The 27397-nt window shown below is 41.1% G+C and overlaps 1 protein-coding gene across 27 annotated transcripts in view; it reads right to left on the bottom strand.

Moving 5' to 3' along the window:
- Positions 1 to 27397, bottom strand: part of FHL1 (four and a half LIM domains 1) — a 71166-nt gene that overhangs the window by 6188 nt on the left and 37581 nt on the right. For 2 of the 27 annotated variants that reach the window (XM_008273253.4, XM_017349781.3), the window contains exon 1: positions 6736 to 7536. The exons of 21 other annotated variants lie outside the window; for them this stretch is intronic. In XM_008273253.4, coding sequence (XP_008271475.1) covers positions 6736 to 6757 — 22 coding nt within the window. In that variant the 5' untranslated portion in view covers positions 6758 to 7536. Of the gene's footprint in view, positions 1 to 310; positions 1012 to 6735; positions 7862 to 27397 lie in introns of those variants that run through there. 4 more of the 27 variants (XM_008273251.4, XM_070066944.1, XM_002720323.5 and 1 more) reach the window with 3 other exon arrangements.

The raw sequence follows: 27397 nt of genomic DNA, 5'->3' as shown, positions 1-27397 counted from the left end.
CACTGGGTCTGCGCAGCCCGAAGTACTGCCTAGGCCGTCAAGTCACTTCCTACAGAATCCTGCCAGCACCAAGGTACCAAGCCTGAGTTTCTGTGAGCTCTTAACGTCTTTAGACATATGCTATTTTGTTTCTTTTCCGCTGAAAAAGAAATTTACACGGGTAAACACACACCAATTATTTAATTTGTACAGGACAAGAACTGAGACTAGTTCCTCCGACTATCCACAAACAGGGTTCCCGTGCCAGCAAACATCGAGAGTGTAATTTAGGGAGAAAGGGAAAAGAAAGGAGCAGTTGCCGGGTACTCACCGCAGCTCAGCGCCTTCCACCATCTGAACAGCCCCAAACTCCTGCTGTGGGTTCCATTCCCAGGTTTTTTTATACAAACACATGTTCAAGTTGTTTGGATCCTGTTGCCATAGGCAACCAAATAGCAGAGAGTGAGCTAAGGAAACCACACCCTGTGTCTCCAAACCCGCCTGGGCGAAGGCTATTGAACTCTCACTCAGACCCTGGTCAGTCTCGGCAGCCAGCCACCAAGCAAAGGAAGTCAGGCCACGGAACAAGGGCAGCACTGCTCCAAGCCCTGGCGCTTCTGCCCCATGCTGACACACGCACTGACCCCTTCATCCCCACGGAGCAGGCAAGGGCACCAAGTGAGTGGCACTCTTTGGCAAGGACCACTGCTGAGGACAGTTGGCTCAGAGCCGAGACTCAGCAAGAGCACGGGCTGGTTCATGCTTGTACTTTTCCCCTAAAAAGAACACAGGGATGTTCCCTTAGGCAACAAAAAGGGGACAAACGTGACCCCAGGGCCTCTCGCATTGAGCTACTTTCGGAAGACAGCCTTTCAATTGCCTTTAACTTCCATGTTTACAGACAAAAACACCCATCACGGTGGCAGCATGTGGAAAATCACTCTCCTTACTTCATTCCTGCTGGTCTTTCCTGTGTCACATAGAGTTCTTGGCTTCTCTGTGCCATAGTGAAGCCGTACTGTCAACAAGGATACGCTTTCTTGTTAAGAGCTGAGAAACCAATAATATCTAGTCAGAGTAAATGCCAGGAAATTATGAGTGGCTCCTAAATGCCATCTGGCAGGAAAACAGAATTGTAAGATTAGATAGTACTGGCTTCCTGCTTGGCTAGTAGCCATTGGTGGGTTTAGCCTTACAGAGACTCTATACTCTTGAACCATATTAGGAAGTCCCACACTCTCCCATACTGGTCTAACCTGCCAAATCTTTCTCACGTCAGAAACACACACTCTGAGAACTGCATGTTATAGTACCAATGCCAAATCCTTCACTGCTTACCTTTATAGTTCTAGAGCATGAGTCGCTCACATCTAGATAATGGAATAATCCGTGGCTCACCAATGAACATGGAAGTAGCAAAGTGTGTTAAAGTGCTAGTCAATGAAGCTGCTCACCACTGTATCGTTCCTCTAGCACAAGGTCTTAAAATGAGCATAAGTAAAATTAAATCACTCAACAAACCCAAAGTTAATGCTAATAAGAATCCTGGGGCAGGTATTTAGCCTGGCATGTTGAGACACATATCAGAGTGCCTGGGTTTGAGTCTCAGCTCCGCTCCTGACTCCAGCATTGTGTCAATGCAGATCCTGAGTGGCTGTGGTGGTATTCAAGTGACTAGGTTCCTGCCATGCGCACTGGAGACTTAGATTGGGTCCCTGGCTCTAGGCCTCCACCTGGTCCAGCCACCCAGTCTTTGTAGGCATTTGGGGAGTGAATCAGTACATGAGAGACACTCCCCACCCCCACCTTTCAAATATATAAAAATTTAAAATAAAAAAATACTGTTTATGAAGAGACTTCAAAATGTTCATGGAAATAGCACTAAAATATGTTTATTTTGGTGCCAAATAGTTTTGGAATCCATGCACTTTTTTTCATAATACACATTTTCCATGAAGTTTGTGAAGATCCGTTATATGAACAGATTTCAAAAACGGTTTGCACCAAAACAAAGTCCTTTTTAAATTCCATTTTCCACTAACATCTTGAAGTACCCGCATAGATATGCAAACAGATGCCAAAGGCCATATTCTGTTAGAATTGATTTTGACAGTTGACATAAGTCATTTTTATGTGTGTGGAAACACTCATTAATCAAGATAAAATAGGCATTTCTAGGAATGTTGGCCTTGTTGCCTAACAAGTCAAAAGGCGAGAAATTCTCAAAGTGTGTTAACGATGCATATGTCAAATTCATGAACTTTAGTACTTTTTTGCAATAAATCGAATTAAGTGGAACTTTGGGCAACCCAAATTAGCTCAACTCGTGTTCTTCTAACCTTGTGATTATTTGGTACAGAAATATTTCAAATCTTTATATCACCTGTTTAGGAAGAAGTTGTAGTGATATATCCTTACTGAGATAGTTATCATACCAAAACTTGACAGAAAACATGGATGATGTGTGCAAGATAAAATTATTTTGCTATTACTTATCTTCAAAGAAACTAATGACTCTAAGAAGTCAGCTTATATACGGCAATGGTGAGAGAGAGGTTCCTAAAAGAATGCAAATATCCCAAGTGTTGGGCTCCACCAGACTGAGCCACAGTTCACCTTGGACTTCAGAAGGAGAGAAAAGCTTGCACTTACTCTTTTCCTTTGTTAGAAATGAGCTGACAATAGAGAAAACTGAAGATGGCATTTTATCTCTTCTTTGGAGGTCTCTTTAATCTTACTGAATTACATGTGTTTACATGTTTATCTCAAGGGATAATTTTTTTTATCCCTTGTAGTTTCTGAGTACATGAAATTTGAAACCTTTTAACCTTCCAAAAATTCCAGATATTTCTGTCTTGACCTATTGTTATCTGGGCAAGAGTGTGTTGCTTATAATCAAATGAAACATTTGCTAAATATAATTACAATGACATGTTTGTCATAAGCTTTCTGGCTAATTTTACCATCTCAGTATGGCCCTTATATGTACACAGTTTCTCTGTCAGAGAGAATTCTGTCAATACACTTAGAATCTCTTGGTAAAGAATCCACAGTCTTGTGTACAGGAGTCACACAGTACAAGCACCTGCTGCTTGGCAGATGGAGATAAGTCTCCACCACTAAGCTCCCACACCTTCGGGATGTGGATAATCACAATGTATTCTGAGGCTTGATTTTGTCCATGTGAAGCTTGTTTTGGGGCAACCCTGATTTTCTTTCTGTGAGGACTTCTCTCTTTCATGGACCTATTCTTTTCTGCCTTCATGGAGCTAACACAGTACAAATGCTATTTCCTGATTTTTATTTATTATTTTAGCTTATATTAAATTTATGAGAGAGAGAGAGAGAGGTTCCATTTTTCCATCTGCTGGTTCATTTACCAAATGGCCACAACAGCCAGGCCTTCTGAAGCCTGAAGAAATAGAGCACCCAGCAGTGAAAACAGCACCCATATGGGACATCAGCATTGCAGGCAGTGGCTTAACCTACTGTGCCACAACCCCAGCCCCTATTTCTTGATTTTTAAAATTGTCCCCCATGACCCTAAGATGCTGAAGTCTAATTTACACCTTAGGGTCACATAAGCTGTCCCTTGGTTTTAAAAGAAAACTTCATGATAAAATAAATTTAATTTAAGAAGTTTTAGAAGCTTAGTTAGAATGCAGTTAGAAGTGTGGCTGAGTGATCACATTTTAGAGATTATTAATAGATAGTAGGCCTGACTTTCTATGTCTGCTTCAAAAGACACATCATTCTTCACTTAATAAACAAGCTTCCTCTTTCAGGAAAATTCCTGAACTACATCCAACAGGCTAAGAGGTACCTAAACAAACCTCAATATCTCAATAAAAAGTTCAGGCTTGCAATTGAATTATGTGCATATACAAGTGATATAACATTTTACAACTTTTGTTTGCTTTTTATTTTCTACTATAAACTTCTTATTAGAGAAGATTCAATTTGTAGTTAATAAGTCTTGTGTTTTATGCGTATTTTCTCATGTACTTCTTGCTAATGTTCATTCTTTCCTCATGCCTAAGTAGCTCAAAAATGAGAATGTTTAAGGAGAAAGCAAATATTTTGATGAGGTAGCATGTTTGTAAGGACGTGTTTTTGCCAAGTGGTCTCATGTAGTGTAAACAACGAACACCAACCCAAATGGAAAACAGTTTCAGTTATTTCTGGCCTGCTAATTGCAAAGTCCGACATACCAGTACATCAGTGACTCCACATGCAAATGTTGGCTTCTAACGAAAGCGTATATTGCTTTCCTGAGAATATTCAACACATGGAGTGAAGCCTTTAGCTGATGAATAGGCCACTTGTGCAGCAAACATGCCAATGCACCTGGAGGTGTCGTCAGACATTTGGGAATAAATACCTAAATAGCTGCAATGTGATGGAGCTCATGAGTCATGGCTGAGAAGTAGTTGTTCACAGAATCCCATAGAAAAAGCATAAAGTGTTTTTTCCCTTCAAAACAGAACATGCCCAGAATGATTCAATGTTATTAGCAACTTTGCTGGTATGCAGCATTTAGGAAAAAAACATCAGTTCCTTTTGGGTCACTGATGTATAGATAACACTGGTTTTAGACTATATTTAGTATCAGGAAGGTTGGGTATAGATTATTAAATGAAATATTATATGTCACAATTTCTATTAGGGCAGATTCTCTGACACCATTTTGCCCATATACAAACCTTTTCTTAATGTTGCTCAAATTTGTGCAGCATGTCCTGTCTTTCCTATAGGAAAAGGTGCTTCCAACCTGACAGCAACAGAATATATGTTTGTAATTTCTCCGGTTGTGGTGAAGCAGTAGGAATTTGTTGGTCATTAGAAGTGCAAAACGTTCAGTTTCATCCTCAACTCAACCTCCTGACTCCTGAAGTCAATCCAATTTGATCATTCTCCACTCATCCCACCTGTCTCAGTTTCCATCCCTGCGCTGAGAAAAGACTGAAGGGTATATGGAACCTCCTGTGGCACGGCTGCTGAAGAGGTTAATGGCTCTATGAGACGGCAAATGAGCTTATTTCCCTCCACACTCCCATCCTGGTCGTGACTTGAAAGGTCAAAGGATAAAGGAATGGAAGCTACACCAGTCTGCAGACTGAAAGTGTTCAATGTCAAAAGTATAATGTTTGCCCTTGAAATGTCCTCTTAGTAGGTAGATGGTCGTTAAAAATAGATTCTGATCCAATGATCCTAACCTCTTTTTTGTGCATGTGAAGTCCATTTCAGGGCAACACTGATTTTCTGCTGATGAAAACTTCTCTTTTATTGACCTAGGAAGCTAATACAATAAAAAATGCTGTTTCCTGATTTTGAAAATCATCTAAAAGGTATAAATAATTGGTCTAACCTAACAGCAGCTGTAGCCTCCAGATTCATATAAACAAAAATAACAGGATTTTGTGCAACTTAAAATTCAAGGTTTGGTATGCTATAAAATATATCTCCTTTTAAATGTATCTTCCATTCTGTCACTTAGTTAGTAAAGAAAAAGTGGAGTTGCTCTACCAGTGAACAAGCATTCAAGGTCCATTAGGACAACTGGTACAGCTGAATAGTCTGCCCATGTCCAGAAAATGTGTATGCTGGCCGATAAACCACAATTCCAGGCATGCAGTAACATGTCTGAAAAATGGCTGCTCAGGGTTGGGAGGAAATAAGCAGACAGCTTTTGAATAGTTGCGTATGGGAAGACGCTGCACATAGATTCATTAAAGTAAGGCATTCCATTGCAGCACATTTGCTTTAAAACACCAAAAGAGAAATTTCCAATGTTGGGATATCGACAGGCAATTACAAGTTTTCAAAAATAATTTTCCCCAAAAAACTACCACCAATAAATGCTTTGTCCCTTAATCTAAAAGCTGGGAGATATAACAAAGTGTCTGTTTTCCTCCCAACCGCTACTTCACCGGCTCCAAGAAACGGAGCCGTTACTTAGGCAGTGTCCAACAGAGCAACAGCCACATTCCTGGCTTCGGGAGAGGCAAGCAGTAGGCTGACTTCAAAGAACTGGGCTTCTGTCCTCCCTAATCCATGGGTTTCTTGTCTATGGCCAAAATGATTCCTTTAAATCAGCTTACAAAACAGAGCAAGACTTATGATCACGACTGTAGGGGATCCAAAATTCCGATCCATTTCAGATGAGAACAATTAATAACATAATTGTTCTATCAAAAGGATCCTATGTGTTTCTTCGTGAAGTTTAAAAACACTGTTCAGAGACATGGAAGATGTGGCAAGTCACTACAGACTTTCTTAGTTACAAATATTTCTTTCCCACTCCATATTCGATTTACCTTTTCCAAACACCTTAAAATAGATTTAAAGCACTGTCAAGACAAAGAAATGTATTTTATAAAAATAACCAAAGATTTCTAAGCAAAAAAAAAAAACCACCTCTTTCCTCACATAATCTCTTTTCATTTCATAGGATGTCCTGAAAAATGTAAAGCATAGTACCATTTATATATATATATATATATACACACACACACACACACACACATACACACACAAAAAGTAAATCAAACTGCTCATTTTACTGGAGTGAGAATTATCTTTCATCTTGGAAATAGCATAAGAAGACAAGGATAAAAACAGACAACCATAACATATTTACTATTTAGCCATGACTAAAATCATTTAATTAAAAATTGTATTTTAGCCAAGTGACAGATTCATCGCCCTAACAAAATTGTGCTCAATATGAGATAAACAGAACATGAAGCTTTTTACCTGAGTGTCGATGGGAAGCCATGGCTTAGAGACCAAGTTCAGGAGCGGCACCTAGACCAGTCTTCCCTCAACCCCAGCTGATAAGGCTGTGGCTCATTTGTGAACATACATTTAAGGGGAAGCGGCTAACACAAAAATAACCGAAGCAGATGTCCCACCCCTCCCCAGAGATCACAACCTTAATCCCACTAGAAAATTCTTAACCATTTTAGGTGATCCAAGGGAGAAGAATAGGACCCAGTAAAAATACCAAGCGCTACATATAAATACCTGCAGGGCTACTCAGCATCCAAATTAGCTCCAGAGCTAGAGAGGCCACATAGAAAGTCATCCTTGTACCGGAATAAAATTTGGACTCAGTGCTGGCATAGCTTAACGCTGAGCCAACCTTATTAATCCACTTTATATGCTTCAAGAGTTTGCATTTGGCCCTATAAATAATACATTTTTGTGCTGTTAATGATAAAAGTAACTGTCAGAGATAGAATTACATTACCAGTGTAATCAAATGGAATTAGTAGCGATTAAAGCATTATAGATGCTTAACTCTATGTCCTCCTTGGCATGTACCACAGATGAGCAGACTACTGAAAAGGGGAGCAATTCTAGCCATCCCATCTCCCTAGCATCAGATAGACCAGAACAGGATGCAGAGACACAGATGCATATCCACACTACATATGCAGAAGTGCTTTGCCCCACAAACTAAGTCTCTTGCTTTCCACCCCTCAAGAATGATAAAAGTAAAAGCATGAATGAAAGTGAAGGCATCAACTAAACATGCTGTAACAGCTCTCTGTTATAGGACTGGAGACTGGCAACCAGAAATGAGCTTGAGAAAAAGCATGCAAGTCCCTCCAGGACCCCTGCCCTTCTCTGGCCTTACCCCTCACCCCTCTCCCACCTGACTATGCCCTGTCCCCTCCTCAGCACAAAACCTCTCACAGTTGCTTCTCAACCCCTTCAACTCTTTTCTCTAAGACAGCTGATCAGTGAAGTCTCCTTTGACTACCCTACTTCAAACTGCAATCATGCCACCCCCAAAACAGACTCCTACTCTTCTTCCAAATTTGTTGCTCCCCATAGTACATAGGTCCTTCTACCATGGCAGGCATCACTTGAATTTCTCTCACTAGTCTGCTTCTCCCTTGTGCTTCATGAGGGCAGGGATTTGGGGAATCCAGCACCTTGAATTCTGCCCAGGCCCCAGGAGGCCTTCACAAACTATTTGTCAAAAGGATGAATTCAAAGAAATTTAAAATGTCAGTCAAGACCCCCAAAATAAGGTTGCACCTAGAATCCTGAAAGTGACTTTGACCACTGAACTTCAAAAAGGCAGCTGACTCTCACTCTGGGACAGGTCTTGGGCTTAGTATCTTTATAGTCACTTGTTTTGTCAAAAGTGCACATTACCACCCCAGGCTCTATGCATCCATCTCCCCTACCAGGCTAAGAGCTGGAGCAGGGCTTTGCCTGTCGTCATATTCCTACTGCACACAGTAGGTAAACAGATAAATGAATGAACAAGGTTTCCAATTCTGTGTTCTTCCAAACTTTATGGAAAAGTTTCTCTGAAAGATCACTGAAAATTGCCAGTAACTCATGGTTAGCTAGAGAATGTAGTAAAATAAAAGCCAGGACGTTACAGCAAATGCATTAGCTGGGGTGAGGCATTTGGCATAGCAATTCAAAGGCTACTAAAGATGCCCACAACCTAGGGCCAGCATTGTGGTGTAGCAGGCAAAGTTGTGCCTTGAAATGTCAGCATCTCCACTTCTGATCCCGCTGCCTGTTAATGGCCTGGGAAAAGCAGTGGAAAAATAGTGGAAAATGGTCCACATGCTTGGACCCTGGCTACCCACATGGGAGACCTGGAAAAAGCTACTGGCTCCTCTCTCCTGGCTTCAGCATGGCCCAGTCCCAGCTGTTGTGGCTATCTGGGGAGTGAACAACTGATTGCATTCTCTCTCTCTCTCTCTCTCTCTCTCTCCCCCTCTCTTCCTCTCTCTTTCACTCATTCTCACTCTAACTCTTTCAAATAAATGAATAAATCTTTAAAAACAATCATACCCACATCCCACACATCAGAGGGGTTCAATACTCAGATCCAGCTCCTGACTCTAGATTCCATTAATGTGGACTCTCTCAGCCTCTTAAAATATTTTTTTAAAAAACTAATATTTCTTTTAAGCAAATGAGCCTGGAAAAACAAGGGCTGTGGCAATAGTCTCCCACCACACCTTTCTAGTCTCTTTCCTATCCTAGTGCAATAAATGACAGACTGATCAGTTTTAATGATAGTGCATCCTTGAAATATAATTAAACTTTTCACCTGGGAAAATACTCTTATTTCATTAGATGCTTAAACTTCACAAACCATAGAAAATTTTATATTTTAGTGTGGTATATTTTCATGCAGAGTCCATATGTTTTAAGTGTCTGAATAAAAAGCTTACTCCACCAAATGCTTTCCTTTGTGATGTCAGTTCTAGTTTCAAGCTGTACAATGAGAGGTGTATCTTTTAGCAAACATAGACATTCTTTTCTGTGTCTGATCCTTTTGAAAAGCAACAACTAGGGGCTGGTGTTGTGGTGCAGTGTGTTAAGCTGCTGCCTGCAATGTGGGCATCCCATATGGGGCAGCAGTTCAGGTCCTGGCTGCTACACTTCCCAATTCAGATCCCTGCTAATGCACCTGGGAAAGCGGAGGAAAATGGCCCAAGTGCTTGGACTCCTGCCACCCACACGGGAGATCCGGTTGCAGTTCCAGGTGCCTGGCTTCAGCCTAGCCTAGCCCTGGTCATTGCAGCCATTTGGAGAATGAACCAGCGGGTGTGTACTCTCTCTGTAATTCTACTTTTCAAATAAATAAATAAACAAATAAATAAATCTGAAAAAAGGCAACAACCCAATACATATTTATAAAGTTAACAAATAAACGTAAATCTATTTTGCCTGAAATACTAGAAAAATACAAAGACAAGAAAATTACTTTCTGACCATTAATGAATCAGTCAACTATGACAAGGCAGTCTGAGCTGGGATATGGGTCCAACAACTGCACTTACCCCAGCTGCAATTTACATCAACCAAGCAACTCTGCCTTCCTACAAACTCCATGCATGATCACTGCTCTGACACCTGTCCCCACTACTGATGTCCTCCAGTCACAATACCCAGCCGTTTCACAAGCACAGAAGAGAAAAGGCTCTTTCCAATGTGGAAAACAATTTCTCAGAACAGTCAGTAACTTCTTCCTGTCTTTTATCCATGGCTCAGAAAGCTTGATGGGTATTCAGCAGATCCCAAACACTCACTAGTTTAATTGGGGTCTGAGCCAGTCTTGTTACACATCAATGGTATGATATTTAATAAAATCCTGAATGATCACTATACTGTTTACAAAGTGCCTTAAAATATGATCAGTGAAGTTGGCTGGCATTTGGTGAACAACTCTCTCTAGTGTCGGAAGGCTACGTTTCAGAACTTCTAGTCTCTCAGGCACAAGCAAAATCAGGATGATTTTTCAGTGAGTGCTAGGCATCAAAACCTCTAAGCTCCCTCTTGCATGTAATCCTCTGAGAACCATTTACTTCAGAGTTTATCTAAACATCCTTCTCTTCCAACATTGTGCAGATGTATTACAGTCTACCTGTAGATTAATGCCACCCTATACATTCATTTATTTTGTATGACAAACACTAACTGAACAGGTGTTCTACTATGTGGTGCAAGATATATTGTGGGTTACAAAGAATAAAATGGAGTCCCAGTTTACTACCAAGTATGCCAAAATAAATATATAAATGATTGCCATGCATAGCAGAGCATGAGAAAGTAGTAGAAGACATATAGTATTATCAAGATGTTTTTAAAGATTTATTTATTTGAAAGGCAGAGGTACAGAGAGAAAAGTATCATGGAGGGAGGGAGAGGGAGAGGGAGAGGGAGAGAGAGAGAAAGAGAGAGAGAGAGAGAGAGAGATCTTACATCTGTTGGTTTAGTCTCCAAACAACCACAACAGCCAGGGCTAGGCCAGGCTGAAGCCAGGAGCCTGGAATTCCATCTGGGTGTCCCATGTGGGAAGCAGGGCCCCAAGTGCTTGAGCCATCTTTTGCTGCTTTCTCTGGCACATTGGAAAGCATTAGAAGTGGAACAGCCAGGACTCGAACCTGCACCCACATGGGATGCCAGCATCACAGCTGCACCACAATGTCAGCCCTAATGTTATCAAGATTTATCACAGGACGAGATCACATCAGGTTTGGGGATCAGGAAAGACTTGATGGATGGCATGGCATTTGACTTGTTGCTGAGGAACGGTTCAGACTATAACATGCAGGCTGGTGCCGCGGCTCACTAGGCTAATCCTCCGCCTGCGGCGCCGGCACCCCGGGTTCTAGTCCCGGTTGGGGTGCCAGATTCTGTCTCGGTTGCACCTCTTCCAGGCCAGCTCTCTGCTGTGGCCCCGGAAGGCAGTGGAGGATGGCCCAAGTGCTTGGGCCCTGCACCCGCATGGGAGACCAGGAGGAAGCACCTGGCTCCTGGCTTCAGATCCGTGCAGCGCGCCTGCCGTAGCGGCCATTTGGGGGGTGAACCAACGGAAGGAAGACCTTTCTCTCTGTCTCTCTCTCTGTGTAGCTCTGCCTGTCATAAAAGGAAAAAAGAAGCCGGTGCCACAGCTCACTTGCCTAATCCTCCGCCTGCGGCGCCAGCACCCTGGGTTCTAGTCCCGGTTGGGGCGCCAGATTCTATCCTGGTTGCTCCTCTTCCAGTCCAGCTCTCTGCTGTGGCCCAGGAAGGCAGTGGAGGATGGCCCAAGTGCTTGGGCTCTGTACCCGCATGGGAGACCAGGAGGAAGCACCTGGCTCCTGGCTTGGGATCGGCACAGCGCCAGCCATACCTGCCATTTGGGGGAGTGAACCAGCAGAAAAGGAAGACCTTTCTCTCTGTCTCTCTCTCCCTGTCTAACTCTGCCTGTCAAAAGAAAAAAAAAAGACTGTAACATGCAGGGAAAGAAGAACATTCCAAGAAAAAAGCATACTGTGATCAAATGTATAAGAAGAATTCAAGGCTTGCTCCAGAAGCAGGATGGAGATGGGGGTGGGCTGGGGGGTGACAAAACCACAGGATAAGAAAGTGATGGAAGGCAAAGTTAGAGACAGGAAATTCAGAGCACAGAAGGGTGCAAGGGAAGGGTGACGATATCAGATTGATGCAAGCACTGATGAGGTTAGATCTCAGAGGAAGGGAGTCTGGAGGCAGGGTGGTAGCCAACACGGGCACTGCAGATGAGATGTTAGGAAGGACTGAAGGAACAAGAGGTGGTGGCAATGGGCCTCTAGGAAAGATGAGATGGAAAGGGCACTGTGAGGCAGGATTGAAAGGGTTGGTTAGCTGTAAAGGAGGGGAAGGAGTAAAGGATCCCTCTGAAATTCAGATTGTGGCTGATATGGAAAATAATGGGAAGTTGGGAAGGTAGAGCTAGTATGCGGGAAGGGGGATCCTCCATTTTGGACTTTCCAATGAGGTTCTTCAGCAATGTCAATAGTGAACTCCTTTTAATGCAGGGGTAGGGAATCTTGCTTCTGCCAAGGCCCATTTCAATATTTGTAACACCATTCGTGGGCCATACAACATTATCAACCTAAAAATTAGCCTGCTACAGAGTTACTGAATTTCGAGTTCTGCCTCAGCAGAGCTAGACCAAATGATTTAGTGGGTCTTATAAGTGGTCAGATGTTCCCACCTCTGCTTTAATGGGATGCAAGTTGTTAATAGAAAGACCAGTAAGATGACAATGGAATGCTGTTGGAGGGAATTCTTGCACTGCAATATAATCCTAGGTGTTTCAACTCAGAAACACCACTGGCAGGATCACATTTTCAAAGCTCAAAGTGGTAGGGCTGGCACTATGGTGTAGCTGGTAAAGTCATTGTTTGTAATGCCAGCATCCCATATTGGGTGCTGGTTCATGACCTGGCTGCTCCATTTCTGATCCAAATCCCAGCTAATGGCCTGGAAAAAGCAGTGGAAGGTGCCCCAAGTGTCTGGGCCCCTGCCACCCATGTGAGAGACCCAGATGAAGCTCCTGGCTTTGGCTTGGCCCAGCGCTTTCTGTTGCAGTCTTTTGGGTAGTGAACCAGCAGATGGAAGCTATCTCTCTCTTTCTCTTTCTCTCCCTCTCTCTCTCTCTATCTATCTCTGTAACTCTGATTTTCAAAATAAGCCAATCTTTCAAAAAAAGGCTCAAAGTGGGCCAACTAAAGAGCCAAACATAGCATCTGCTTCATCTTAATTTTTTGACATTCTTTTTTTCATGCTTGCTACTACTAAATTAATACACTGCAAGCATTTTCCTCAATAAAGTCTTATCAGGCTACTAGTTCCTCTGCCAACAATTTCTCCTGAGTGACTCCAACTGCAAGATTAAGGCATCTAGTCATGCCCTATGATATGGTGTGATTCAACGTTGAGCTCTTCGAAGTATTTCTTGTCCTATGTACTCCTGCCAGAAAAACCCCAGTACAGACAGCTTCAGCCATCTCATGTTCCTGTCAATCTTTAAGGTGGGAAGAGTACTTTTTCCTACTGACAAGTCCAATTGTGCAAAGTCACTGCTTAAATGTCATAATTCATATCATACCCGCCAAAGACTAAAATGAAGGAGCACCCTCAGAATCACATGAGGGGTGAGTTCATTAGGCAAGATGCAAATGAAAGCAAATCCTGAATTGTGCCTGCCTAAAAGGATCTCTGAATCTCAAAGAAAAGGAAAGCGTGGCTATGAAAAGAGGAAGAGCTATTACAAGTGTGATAAGATGCATGCAGTGAGACATTCTGCAAACAGCAAAGCACCTTGAAAATGCTCGTTAAGTCCACTGAAGGCCTGTTCATTTCACAACTGACCAGGGCTTAGGAGGTTTCCCTCAAGGATTGAGACATTTAAACATGTGCCATGGCCTCCGTCATTTGATTTTTGGAAAACATCACCCCATGATTAGTAATCTTTTTTTTTAAGATCTATTTATTTATTTGAAAGTCAGAGTTACACAGAGAGAGAAAGAAAGGCAGAGAGAGAGAGAGAGAGAGAGGTCTTCCACCCACCAGTTCACTACTCAAATGGCCACAGTGGCCAGAGCTGAGCCTATCTAAAGCCAGGTGTCAGGAGCTTCCTCTGGGTCTCCCATGCAGGTACAGCGGCCCAAGGACTTGGGTCATCCTCCACTGCTTTCCCAGGCCATAGCAGAGAGCTGGATAGGAAGTGGAGCAGCCAGGACTCAAACCAGCGCCCATATGGAATGCAGGCACTGCAGGCAGCAGCTTTACCCGCTACACCACAGTGCCGGCCCCCATAACCTTTTTAATTCTCCCCTGTCCTCAAAGTCTGCCCTTTCCTGTGTTTTTAACACACTCTCATAAAGAGGTAGGTACTATCCCAATCACACCCTAAAGACATTTTTAGGGGCTTCTAATCAGAAATCACTATCAGGATGACTCTGAACAAATAGGACTTTCAAAACAATGTATTATGATGATCTCAGATTTAAAAAATGGAGGTGACATTTGAAAGAGAAGTTAAGAGAAAAGCAAAAGAAGAAAATAAATAGAAACCAGAATTAATTAAATATATAATATGAATACAAATACAGAATCTCAAATGAAGGGAAGATGAATGCTTCGTGAAACCAAGAAGCTGGTAGGGACAAATCTTTGTCATACTTTAGGTGTTAAAATTCTCTTCCAGTCTATTTCTACCACCCACTTGTGATATATCTGTTTTATTTCCATGTTGCCATGTGCCATGACTCAAAACACCCTTTCAACCCTGCTAAGTCCTGGCATTCACCAAGCCCACCTGTTAGGGACATTTCAAGCTTCCATTAGATGCTTGAAGGCTAAACATTCCATGAGCCTACTCTGTAATTTACTCAGCTGATTAATAGCCATAATAGGAAAGAAGAATGAATCAAATGCGCTTCAGTCCATATCTTTATTCCTACTGCTGATGACTAAGACCACTTGCCTTGCTCAGAGATGTTACCATAATTTTTCCTAATTCTTAGCGTGAAATATCAAGAATGTAACATATAATCTGTTTTCATGTACCAAAGGGCTCTAATTGATGCATTACTTTATTACTCAGTGGTGTTTTCAAACCCGAAACAGGGTAATGCTAGAATTCAAGGTAAAGGTTGGAAAAACTTATGAGTGGTTGTGTGGGTTTGGTCAGCAGAACATCTGAAACTAACATGGAGCACACAAGTGGGAGTATGAGCATGGCAGGTGAAAGACACCAAGCAGTGACCTGGGTGTCACTAAAGAAGTCCACATTTTGGTAGACAATAGAGTTTTGATGGCAGGAGCAATCTGGATTTCTGGAGAACTGAAAAAGCAAATAGAGTTAAGAGCTTGGTTAGCTCTCATCTGCCAAGCTTCCCTGAGGACTGCTATTTGTCTGCTTGAGCAGTGTCTCAATCTGGATTCCATGTAAGAGTAACCACAGAGGGACCAAGGAGGGTGGTAGCCCACAGTGATTAGTGTCTGACAAAGCAAACATAAGTAAATTTCTGTGGCAAGAACTCAGCTACTGTACCACGTCTTCTGCGAACAGCCAGTGCTAGGACCAGAGTGATCCTAAGCTGTTGGTGTGTGATCTGTTGTTAGATTACTAGCCCAACAGTAGTTTGTCTTCCCTGTTAGTCAGTTTGCACTGAGTGAGGACAAAGTATAGCTTCCTCTAAAAGCTTTATGTCCACCTTCATAAAAATTGCCTAATGACAGAGTTGGAAATGATCTTCAATACCATCTACATCAACCAACTCATTTGAACATGGGAAAACTGAAGCCCAGAGATGGGGAGATGACTTGATTCCCTGAGTTAACAGCAGCTCCAGATCTAGAATGTGGTTGTCTGCACTTGCATTATGAAGGCATCATCCCTGGCATCCTATCAAGCTGTTTCCAGCAAGGAGTCCTTACTCATTATAATGCACAACCTGGGAATATTGTTTATAGTAAATGGGGTTCACAGTCCCTTGACTTTGGCAGTTACCAGCAGAGGCAAATTTGTGTCACAGACCCTGAGACTAAGGGATAGCTAGGTGACTTGTAGATGAAAACACTTTGTAGTTTCTCCCATGCTATTGCAAGAGTGAAGTCAAAGAGACCACCATACACTTGGGCCAAGATCACTGGAAGCAGTAGTTAATGTAAAGCTAAGAGACAAGGTCAAGGTTGAATGGAGAAGCAGATCTACCTAAAACAGCTGACTCTCAAGGAACAAAATGAGTGATTTCAATGTTCTTGAAGTCAAGCAGTACATCCACCATGCAAAGCAGCAAGTACATGACAGAGAATGACAGGAACATGAAGTCCAGCAAACAAAATGCAATGGGAGTCTGAGACAAGAACAGCAGAAACCACTGAAGGACAGGCACTTGGAAAGATTATACTACATTTGCCTCCAATCCCAACCCTTCTTACGAATTTTCAAGCAGTGTGATAATCAAAGAGAACAACTATGTCAAGTATGTGCCCAGTGTAAATAAAACCAGATTGTACAAGATAGAGAAAACACAGAGTGATGGTAATTATTTTATTGCTGTCAATGAAATGTAGAGAAAATGGATCAGAATGGATCATATACATTTTTGACAGCTTCCATGAAAGAAAGTCAAGGTTTAATTTTCTGATTGGTTGACCATTAATACTGTTAGTTCCAACACAAATAATATGGAATTTTTTCCTGAGTTTAAACGAGTGTGTCTATTTTAAAGTTGCATGAGAACATAGTATAGTGGCTAAGAGCATGGAATTGGAAGTAGGATGTTGAGAAAGAGATGCAGCCTCCACTACTTTCTGGAAGTATGGCATTGAAGACTTTTCCTAAACTTCCCTGTGACTCAATTGGCTCGTGTGCAAAATGAGGATAATAATGGTGCCTATATAATAGGGTCACTGTGAGAAATAGAGCAGTAAATATTTGTAACACTTTGAACAGTGGCTGACACACAGTAAGTACTATATATTATTAGTTATTCAACTACTCTCTAAAAATACAGCTGCCCCAAGCAGCACATTCCTGCAAGCAGACATTATCCTCCAGTTTATCAACCCACAGGGGAAAAGAGATAAGAACTTAAGATCTTGACCAAGAGCCTAGCTGTAAGGACCATGGGCCTGAGAACTGTTAGAATACCAGAGACAAAAATTTCAAAGCCCTAGGGACTCTGAGCTTAAGTTGGTCTGAAAGAGCAACAGTGGAAGGAGGCTCCCTGTATCCATCAAGCAGCTCCAGTTAGAATGCAGATTAGTTTTGTATTAGGTGAGTTAATACTGAATGAATGCCACAGCCACGGACCTGAAAGATCTATTTTGCTAGGCCACTCACAGGATGGACTTAGCAGCTGCTTGTGCTGAGACATAGCTTGGGAAAGCATAGCAACCCCTTGAGGGTTCAGATACTGCAGAACCAAAGTAGGCACTGTCCACCCCAGTCTTCAAAGATACACTGTGGTCAACCCCCCAGGTTAAAACAAGTAGAGTTGGGAAGACTGTCAGAAAACTGTCATCTGACCAAACTGTGAACAGGCCAGATGCTATAATGTCAGTTGTCCTGCTGGATCTAGAACCTCTGAGCACTTAGTGATTATCAGAGAAGTTGTACTGCCAGATGCACAAATTTCACCCCAGAGCCCCAGAGTTAATCCCCTTCCATCAGGAAGGACTCCTCAGACTATGAGAGTCAGCTCCCCCCTAACCGCCTCTCCTAGTGGCAAACCCTGGGGAAGGCCTGCAGCCACAATTCTATCAAAATTCATAATTTAGTGAAAAGAGTACTGAAGTTCTTTGGCATTATCAGTGACAACATGTAACACAACTTAGAATGGAAATAGTTCCTAGGTAGAAACATGTAAGAAAGTTTTTCTTGGTTTTATATGTTTACAGTGACTCTTAAACTTTTTGTGTTCATGAGTTCATCAAGTTTTTAAAATTTTATTTATTGATATAATCTGCACACCACAAAATTCACCCTTTCTAAGTGTACAATTCATTATTTTTTTAGCATATTCAAAAGGTTGGGCAACCATCACCACCATCTAATTCTAGAACACCACCAACAAAAGCCTGGACAGACCTCTTAGCACTCTCGCCCCCTCACCCAACCTCAGGAACCCACTACTCCAGTTTGTGTCTCTAAGGATTTTTTTTCTTCTGGACATTCCATATCAATGGAAGAATACAATATATGACCTTCTGTGACTGGTTTCTTTCACTTTCCAGACTGTTTGCAATAGTCATCTGAGTTGCAGCATGTATTCAGTACTTGACTCCTCCTCATTATGACTGAATAACATATCATAGTATAGACACACTGCATATTGTTCTTCCAGTCATCAGCTGACAAGACATTTGGGTTTCTACTTTTTTAGCTATTATGAATAATGTTGCTGTGAACATTCGTTTTTGCACAGATTTACCTTGGTTTTGAATATATATTTTTGAAAAAGTACATAGGAAGGGGCCGGCACTGTGGTGTAGTGGGTAAAGCCACTGGCAGCAGCACCAGAATCTCATATGGGAGACCCGGCTGTTACACTTCCTATCCAGCTCTCTGCTATGACCTGGGAACACAGCAGAAAACGAGCCAAGTCCTTGGGCCCCTGCACCCATGTGGGAGACCTGGGAGAAGCTCCTGGCTCCTGGCTTCAGCTTGGCCTAGCCCGGGTCATTGTAGCCATTTGGGGAGTGAACCAGCAGATGGAAGACCTCCCCTCTCCTCTCCTCTCCTCTCCTCTCCTCTCCTCTCCTCTCCTCTCCTCTCCTCTCCTCTCCTCTCCTCTCCTCTCTCCTCTTGTCTCTTCTTCTCCTCTCTTTCCCTCCCCTCCCCTCTCCTCTTGTATTCTCTCCTCCTCTTTTCTCTTCCCTTCTCTCTTCTCTTCTCTTCTCCTCTTCTCCTCTCCCCTCCTCTCTCTCTCTCTCTCTCTCTCTCTCGCTAGCTCTGCCTTTCAAATAAAAAATAAATCTCTTTAAAACAGTATATAAGGCCAGTGCCATGGCTCACTTGGCTAATTCTCCACCTGCGGCGCCAGCACCCTAGGTTCTAGTCCCGGTTGGGGCGCCAGATTCTGTCCCGATTGCTCCTCTTCCAGTCCAGCTCTCTGCTGTGGACTGGGAGGGCAGTGGAGGATGGCCCAAGTGCTTGGGCCCCTGCACCTGCATGGAAGACCGGGAGGAAGCACCTGGCTCCTGGCTTCAGATCGGCACAGCACTGGCTGTGGCGGCCATTGGGGGAGTGAACCAATGGAAGGAAGACCTTTCTCCCTGTCTCTCTCTCACTGTCTATAGCTCTCTCTCTGTCTCTCTCTCTCTCACTGTCTAAATCTGCCTGGCCAAAAAAAAAACACCATACAGTATATAAGCATCTATAGTGAAGATTTCTCTGTCCCTCCTTCTCCCTACATCTAGTACCCATCTTCACTGATATCCGATAATATCATTGTTGTCTTTGTGTTTCCAGAGATACTGGGCATATAAAAAGTATGTAGCTATATAAATTTTTTATTTTTAAAAAACATAAATGATGTACACTAATGATGTGCACTATAATACTCTTCTGCAGCTTGCTTTTCCTATTTATTCAATATTCTTAGAGAACCATCCACATCAGCACATAAAAATCTTTCTTTTTTTGACACATACACAGCATTCAACCGTGTCAACATAACACAATTTACTTAATCCATTGCTTATTGAAAGGCACTTGTTTCCAGTCTAGTTACTTGAAATAGTGTTAAAACATGTAAGCGTTTAAAAGATGAAATGAAACTACTATAAAAAGTACTAAGTTTAATCAGTTTGCCTTCCTCTGATACACTATAGGAAACAAGAGTTTTGATTTATAAAGAAATGGAAAAAATAAAAAGATCCCAAGTGGACCAAGCAGCATCCACCAAAGCTTACTGAAATGGCAGGTTATTTGTGTTCATACAGAGAAAATGCCATCTGGAAATCCCACGCCAACTAGGCTTCAGTTGCACTCAGCTAATAAGCCACTTAGAGAAGTGGATTTTGAAAATAATTTTTAATATTTTTAACTAACAGAAAAACTGTGCATAGTTATGGGGTACCATGTGATGTTTCAATACATGTATACATTGCATAATGTTCAATCAAGGTAAACATATCTATCTTCTGAAACACTTAAGAGTTATTTGTGGTGAAAACATTCAAAAGTCCTTCTAGTATATTTTTAGAGAAATATACAGTGCATTATCACAATCTATAGTCACCCTACAAGTTGGGCGCGAAATTATAGTTAGATATGAGTAAGAAGTTCTGGAAGTGGATTTTCTGATTCCAGGTCTAGTACTCTTTGCACTAAACCACAATGCCTTGCCAACGAATTTTTAAAAATGAAAAAACATAAGCTTATTACAAAATGCTTACAATGACAACATCCACAACATATATGCTCACGTAATCACCATGACAGACTCATGGCAAAGCAGGATCTATCCCTCCAAATTAAGGAAACACCTTAATGTTCCATCAGCAAGTCTTTAGGCTGAAAAGCTATCAAGTACATATGGTATTTGACTTTCAAATGTTCATGTTGTCTTCTCTATTTTAAAAAACGAAAGGTGGCCTCTCAGCTGGGGATTATAATGGAGCAACCTGAGCTGGGCACAAGCCCTTCTGGACTATTAGACTGGCACCATGTCATCAATGCATACCACCAGGGAAGTGCACAGCTCTGAGTCACAGATCTGACCTTAAAACTGCATGCTGGGAGAGCAAAACACCATCCTCCCGTGTTATATAAATCTGTCACGGATTTTTTCAACTATATCTGTCTCCGAGTTTTAAATTAAACCTGTAATTGTCTCTTCTTTAAAGCAGAAGAGTATCTCAATGTCTATAGCCTCAAAGATCAGTCTTTTCTAAAATGGACATTTATTCTTCAAAGGTCACATAACTAACTGAAGCCAGGAGACCAGTGTTCTATGGCTGTTTGTCACTAAGTTACCAACTTAGATTGTACTTCTCTGTTTCTATAGACAAAGGAGAGAAAGAAGTGTCACCAGCACATGATTCCAATCCCACAGGGCACTTTAAACAAATTCACTCTTTGGATTTCAGAGAAGGGGTTGATGTTTATAAATCAGCTATGATCATACATAGAAACCACTTTAAAAGTGTGTATACTAGCTATTTTTGTTATGTATTAAAACGGAGATCTCCAGTCACAGTGCTGTAGTAAATTGGGAGTACATTAAGACTACAAAACATTATTAACCTTTAAACTGTCTACTCATTTAATATCACAAGTAAGTGTTAAATGCATATATAAATTAACACATCTGACCAGGAAATTAACAGAGAAGAGATTAATTTAGGAGCTGTAACACAGGATATTTAATTTTTTTTATTTATAGACAGTGAGAGAGAGACAGAGAGAAAGGTCTTCCTTCCATTGGTTCACTCCCCCAAATGGCCGCTATGGCTGGCGCTGTGCCGATCCAAAGCCAGGAGCCAGGCACTTCTTCCTGGTCTCCCATGCGGGTGCAGAGCCCAAGCACTTGGGCCATCCTCCACTGCACTCCCGGGCCACAGCAGAGAGCTGGACTGGAAGAGGAGCAACTAGGACTAGAACCCGACACCCATATGGGATGCAGGCGCTGCAGGCGGAGGATTAACCAAGTGAGCCATGGCGCTGGCCCCATGATATTTAATTCTGAAATACTTTTAGAAGGTTCAAAGTTCATTAAAACTTAATAAAATTTAGATAACAGTTAAAAATTAGATAACAGTTTAAAAGTCACATTAATTTTAAGCTCTCACTTAATGAAAAGAACAGCAAATTTTTTGGTTGACTTTATTGTGTTACAACTGAAGCCATTACACTCAGAATAAAAGAATCCCAGATATAATCTCTGCCTCTATTGAGTTACTTACTAGTCACTCTTCTTTTTCTTCCTCATGTATGAAATGGGAATGCTAATACCTGCCCTGCTTTTCTCACAGAATTGTTTTAAGAACAAAGTTGAATAATATGCTTACAAGCACTGTATCTGTCAAAAATAATATAAAATTATATAGTTATAAAAGAAAATTACATCTACGTAAATCATCCTTTGTACCTAAGTAGGTGATGTGTTCCGATTTTTCACGTACACCTGATTTTTCACATGACTCATACAATTTTCACAATAAGCACACACACAATTATCAGACATTATAAAGTCTAGTGACATATCACTGGAAAAAAACTGGCAGACTTCATGATACAGCTTCTATTTATCCCAAACTTCTAAGGATATAGGATTTAGAAAACAGTAATGTGGATATTTTAGCTTTTCTTAAGAGTCTAGCAATTTAATTTTCTTGTATTTCGTTAATATTTAATTCTTTGCAAAGGTACAAGGAACTGGGCGCAAATGTACACCAAGCAAGCACCACATAATCGTGCTTCTTTGCTTTGATCTAAAAATCAAAAGCATACTCCTCTGCATAGTTCTACAGGGTATTTTTAGTTGATATAAGTAACTGACATGGTTGATCATTCTTTACAGAGAAAATAATTTGGAAAACCTTCTACAAAATAAAAAATTAAGGTTACCACTTTTATTCAGAAAAAAATTAAATATGAAACATTTTTTATATCTGTTGTTGAAAGGGCTGGAGCTTTAGTAACAACTTGAAGGAGTGAGTTAATCCTTTTGTCACACAGCCAGGACAGGGTTTATTTTCCTACTGTTATGATGGTAACTTAGAACACACAGGACAACAATATCAAATATCAATTCCCTCCAGAGTTGTAACTTTCTAAATGTAGTAATTAGTAATTTGTCAAGATTATCATTCGGCATACAAATACGCTCTATGTAGTAATTTGAACTTCTGTGCCGCCTTCTATATCAAGTCCTCAATACTATCAAATATAAACCAGGTACTATTTTCATGAACTAAGACTACAGGTGTTACAGATGGATAAAGTGATACATTTAAAAGATTAACTGTCTTGTCTTAAGGGGGGGGGGCGATGTCAGACTAAGAATAGAAGCTCAAGTAGTGTCATCTGTCCTAAGCATAAATCTAGAAAACTGTTTCACCTTCCAACTAGCCGTAAGAACATCATGTAATCAATTTTATGTATTTTAAATATGCTTTACAGTACGATAATTAACCTTTCAGATTTGTGAAAACATCATTTGTTTGAGAGCAGTACAATGATATGAACTATAAAATATGAAGTATCCATACACAACTCTTTTCGAATACAATTAAATTCTTTTTTTTTTTTTTGGACAGGCAGAGTGGACAGTGAGAGAGAGAGAGAGAGAGAGAGAGAGAAAGGTCTTCCTTTTCCATTGGTTCACCCTCCAATGGCCGCCGCGGCTGGCGCGCTGCAGCCGGTGCACTGCGCCAATACGAAGCCAGGAGCCAGGTGCTTCTCCTGGTCTCCCATGCAGGTGCAGGGCCCAAGCACCTGGGCCATCTTCCACTGCCTTCCCGGGCCACAGCAGAGAGCTGGCCTGGAAGAGGGGCAACCAGGACAGAATCCGGCGCCCCGACCAGGACTAGAAGCTGGGGTGCCGGCGCCGCAGGCGGAGGATTAGCCTATTGAGCCGCGGCACCGGTGAAAAGCTTAATGTTCATGTCCAAGTATACAATAAAGCAATTAATATAAAAAAGAATTCATAAACCTGAGCTATAACAGAATCCGGAGTTTGAAACTTAATTCTTACACTGTATACAGTAAATTAGTTTTATTCTTGGTGATTAGAAAACAATCACAGGACAAGTCAGTCACATTCTGAGATCAAAGAGGCAAGTCAGTGGTGAAAGAATCAAAAACTCTGCAACCCAATAGTCTTCCAAGACCAAAGTCCATGTTATTCCATCAACCCACCAAGTTTTTATGGGTTCTAAAGTCCCATCTCTTGGGACTGGTAAATTATTTCACAGTTCCCTATAAATATATTTTAAAACTCACACTCTGATACATTTAAAATAAGAATGGTTTTCAAAAAGTTCATGGAATGATAAAATTATGTGAGAAGTTCCCTTTTATTGCACTAAAATAAACCTATATTTTAACATCATTTTTCCATGAACTTTTTAAGATTTATTGATTTGAAAGCATTACTGAAAGGAGAGGGAGAGAGAGAGAGAGAGAGAGTTCCATCCACTGGTTCGCTTCCCAAATGACCACAATGGCTAGGGGCTGGGCCAGGCTGAAGCCAGGAGTCAGGAGCCTTATCCAGGTCTCCCACTAGGGTGACAGGAATCCAAGTACTTGGGTCATCTTCCATTGCTTTCCAAGGCCATTAGCAGGGAGCTGGATCAGAAGTGGCAGCTGGAACTCAAACAGGTATTCATATGGGATGCCAGCTTCCCAGGTGGCAGTTTTACCCGCTATGCCACAATGTCATCCCCTTTCCATGAAGTTCTGATGTCCTCTCATAAATCTAATCTCCAAGTTCCACATCCATATCCCTCACCTAATCCCTGCCCTAAATATTTTTCTGTTCTTTTTTTTCCTATACATTCAATTTTCTTGGACTTTCCAGAGATTGGTAACATTGCAAAGATCTGTTTCTACCCAAGTAACAGCAGCTAGAACTGACATGGAAAGAACAGGCTCGGCTCCTAATGAGTGGGAAAAACTGCTTTTAATGGATCCCCTGCCAGCTAAACCAAAGGTGCTAGTGAAGACTTCCAGAAGGAAATATACCCAGCCAACCCACTGGGCCAAAGGACAGTGTTTGGACACAATTCTGGGGACTGAGAATGAAAGGAACAACACAGCTTTGCAGAAATGTAGGGAATGTTTCCACATAAATAGGGTCAAAGGTCACTCACTAGAACCTTTCATCTTCATCCCATTCTCCCTGAATTGTAACAAGAGTGGGATTTTTTAAAATAATTTGCACTTATCACATTGACACGGATGTTTGACATTAGAGCCAGCATATATCAATTCAATTCACTGCTCCTCTGTCTTCCAAATGCAATAGATTTTGTGGGAATAATCAATACTTGATGTTTATAACAATTTTTTTTGCAGCATGGTAAGGTTTATTTAGAAAGTGAGAATAACACATAAGTACATGAGGACTTCATTTAGGGAGAGTGGACCAGGAAAGGTAAAAAGGGGAATTTCATACCCTGCTCTGCTCATTCTGGGTCCAGGAGGTAAGGAGAGGGAAAAGAGAGAATGCCCCTCCCCTTCCCCAGGCTCCTTATGAGCTTCGAAAAGGGGAATGGCTACATAGTACTGCCTCCTGGTCCCAGGTAAGGGGAGGTATAACACTTCAAAAAAAAGATTTATTTTTTATTCATTTGATCCTCTTGCATCTCTCCATAAGAAGTGTTAGGTTAGTCAGCTTCTGTCTCTGACTAAAGTAAAATTTACAAGTGTACCCCATCCTTATTTGGGGATCAGTTATGTCTGAGTCACATAAAAGTTCATATTTTAAAATACACCAGTATTTTTTTTCCAACTCCATGCCAGAATTCCAGAAAACCTGTTATTTTTAAAGTAACTCCTAAATTTTTTCCCAGTAAAACTGGGCTGTTTGTTTTACATCTTCTTTCACAGTATTCTATGCCAATTTAGACATATTTGTGCAATGTTCAAAAAGCCAGACATCAAGTTTCTGAAACCCTGTAGGTCTTCAAAAAGTTCTTGAAAATGCATATTATGAAAAAACTGGGGCCAGTGTCGTGGCATAGCGGGGTAAGCTGCCTCTTGCAATGCCAACATCCCATGTCAGCACCAGTTAGTGTCCTGGCTGCCCCACTTCCGATCCAGTTTCCTACAAACGAGGATGGGAAAGCAGCAGAGCATGGCCCATGTGCTTGGGCCTATGTACACACATAGGAGACCCAGATGAAACTCCTGGCTCCTGGCTTCAGCCTGGCTCAGTGTCAGCCATTGTGGCCACTTGAGGAGTGAACCAGCAGATGGAAGATCGATCTCAGTCATGTGCTGTCTCTTCTTCTCCCTCTCTAACTATGACTTTCAAATAAGATAAATACATCCTTAAAAAAAACTAGGCATATATTTCAAATTTTTTGCACCAAAAAACCTTTTAATTCTTTCCATGAACTTGTTAAAATACCCTTGTATGAAGTTAACTAGTAAGGAAATCCAAAAATAAGATTGAATGATAGAGAGCAGAATGGAGAGATGTGATAAAACAAGGAGAGTAAGATATTAATGGTAGACTCTACATGAGCATTACACAGGTGGCTGCTGCGAACTTATTTCCACTTTGAAAATCGTCTTAATAAAATGTCAGAGAAAAACTAAATTATAGATATGTTAAAATCATTAAAAATCAACTGTAGCTACACAGAAGCAGGTACTAGTGATACTGGTTTTCAAAAGGTATTTCAGACGATGAGCACAGAGTGTGGTACAATCTGAAAGGAATGAATGCAAGTGAGTACAACAGCCTGAAATGAAAGAAACCTGCCACATCCACATTAAGGTTTTCTAGGCACAAAGAAATCCTGAAAATCTCAAACTGAATTCCAATACATACACTTCCAGAGTTATGTCGAGCAGTTTGGACCATGGGCACAGAGCAACCCTTTTGAAGGTTCCCTAATGCATTCACACAACCCCATCTGAGGGATGACACTGTAGCCAGCCTCTAGCTTCTCACCCATCTCTCTCCTTCTATGGTAGTTTCAAGTTTAAAGCATATACTCATCTGTCTTCAGATTCCTAAAGGTATTAGAAAAAAAAAGTCTAAATATAACAGATGGATAAGAGCTCATGGTAACTGGAGACCAAAATGTAACTTCAGCTCTCCCAGACCAGCGCCTTAACACCCGTGGCTTTAGTGTAGCCCTTTTGTCTTTATTCCCTCAACAGAAATATTACTCTGACTTTGATGAATGACAGATAAGTGTTATTCAAAATTTTATTTTAGGTTGACATTAATAACCTTTACTTCCTTTAAAGTCAATCAGTAAGTATTCTCCAGGATGTTAAACTTTACTGTAAAACCGTTGAGTGTGTCTGTTGTTTTTTTTTTCTTTTTGAAAATTGTTCAATGTATTTTTTAAAAATCTAATTAAACATATGGATAAAACCTTTAAAACATTTTTATGAATTTCTAGGATGTCAAGGGAAGGAATATAAGGTGAAAACCATTAGACTAGAAGGAGTCTATTTGTATTCTCAATGTTTATTAAATCGATGACATTTAGATATTATAAACTGCTACAAAACCCTCTCTAGACTTCATATAAGAAAGTGGTATCACACTGGTAACTTACTAATTCTGAATGTACCCTCCCTCTCCCACACACACACATACACTATCTAACTCCACTCATATCTCACTCTTATAGGACCTAACTCCAATCCTTTGCCCCACTATTCACAACATCAATTCTCCAGTTTCATTCCTATAAACAAACTGATTTCTAGGTCAACCTTCTAAGTTTCAACAACATGATCATGTACTATAGCATGGAAACTGTCAGCAATATCAACAAAGGTGCATCAAAATGTTTGTGGAAAAATAAAATTAAAATGTACATTTATTTTGGTGCAAAAAAACTGGAAACTTGTGCACTTTTTTCTATAATATGCATTTCCAAGAACTTTCTGAAGTACCTTCATATGTGTTTGTAT

The sequence above is a fragment of the Oryctolagus cuniculus genome, chromosome X, assembly GCF_964237555.1.
Source record: "Oryctolagus cuniculus chromosome X, mOryCun1.1, whole genome shotgun sequence".
Lineage (NCBI taxonomy): Eukaryota > Metazoa > Chordata > Mammalia > Lagomorpha > Leporidae > Oryctolagus > Oryctolagus cuniculus.
This window is presented reverse-complemented; position numbering and strand designations above follow the sequence as displayed.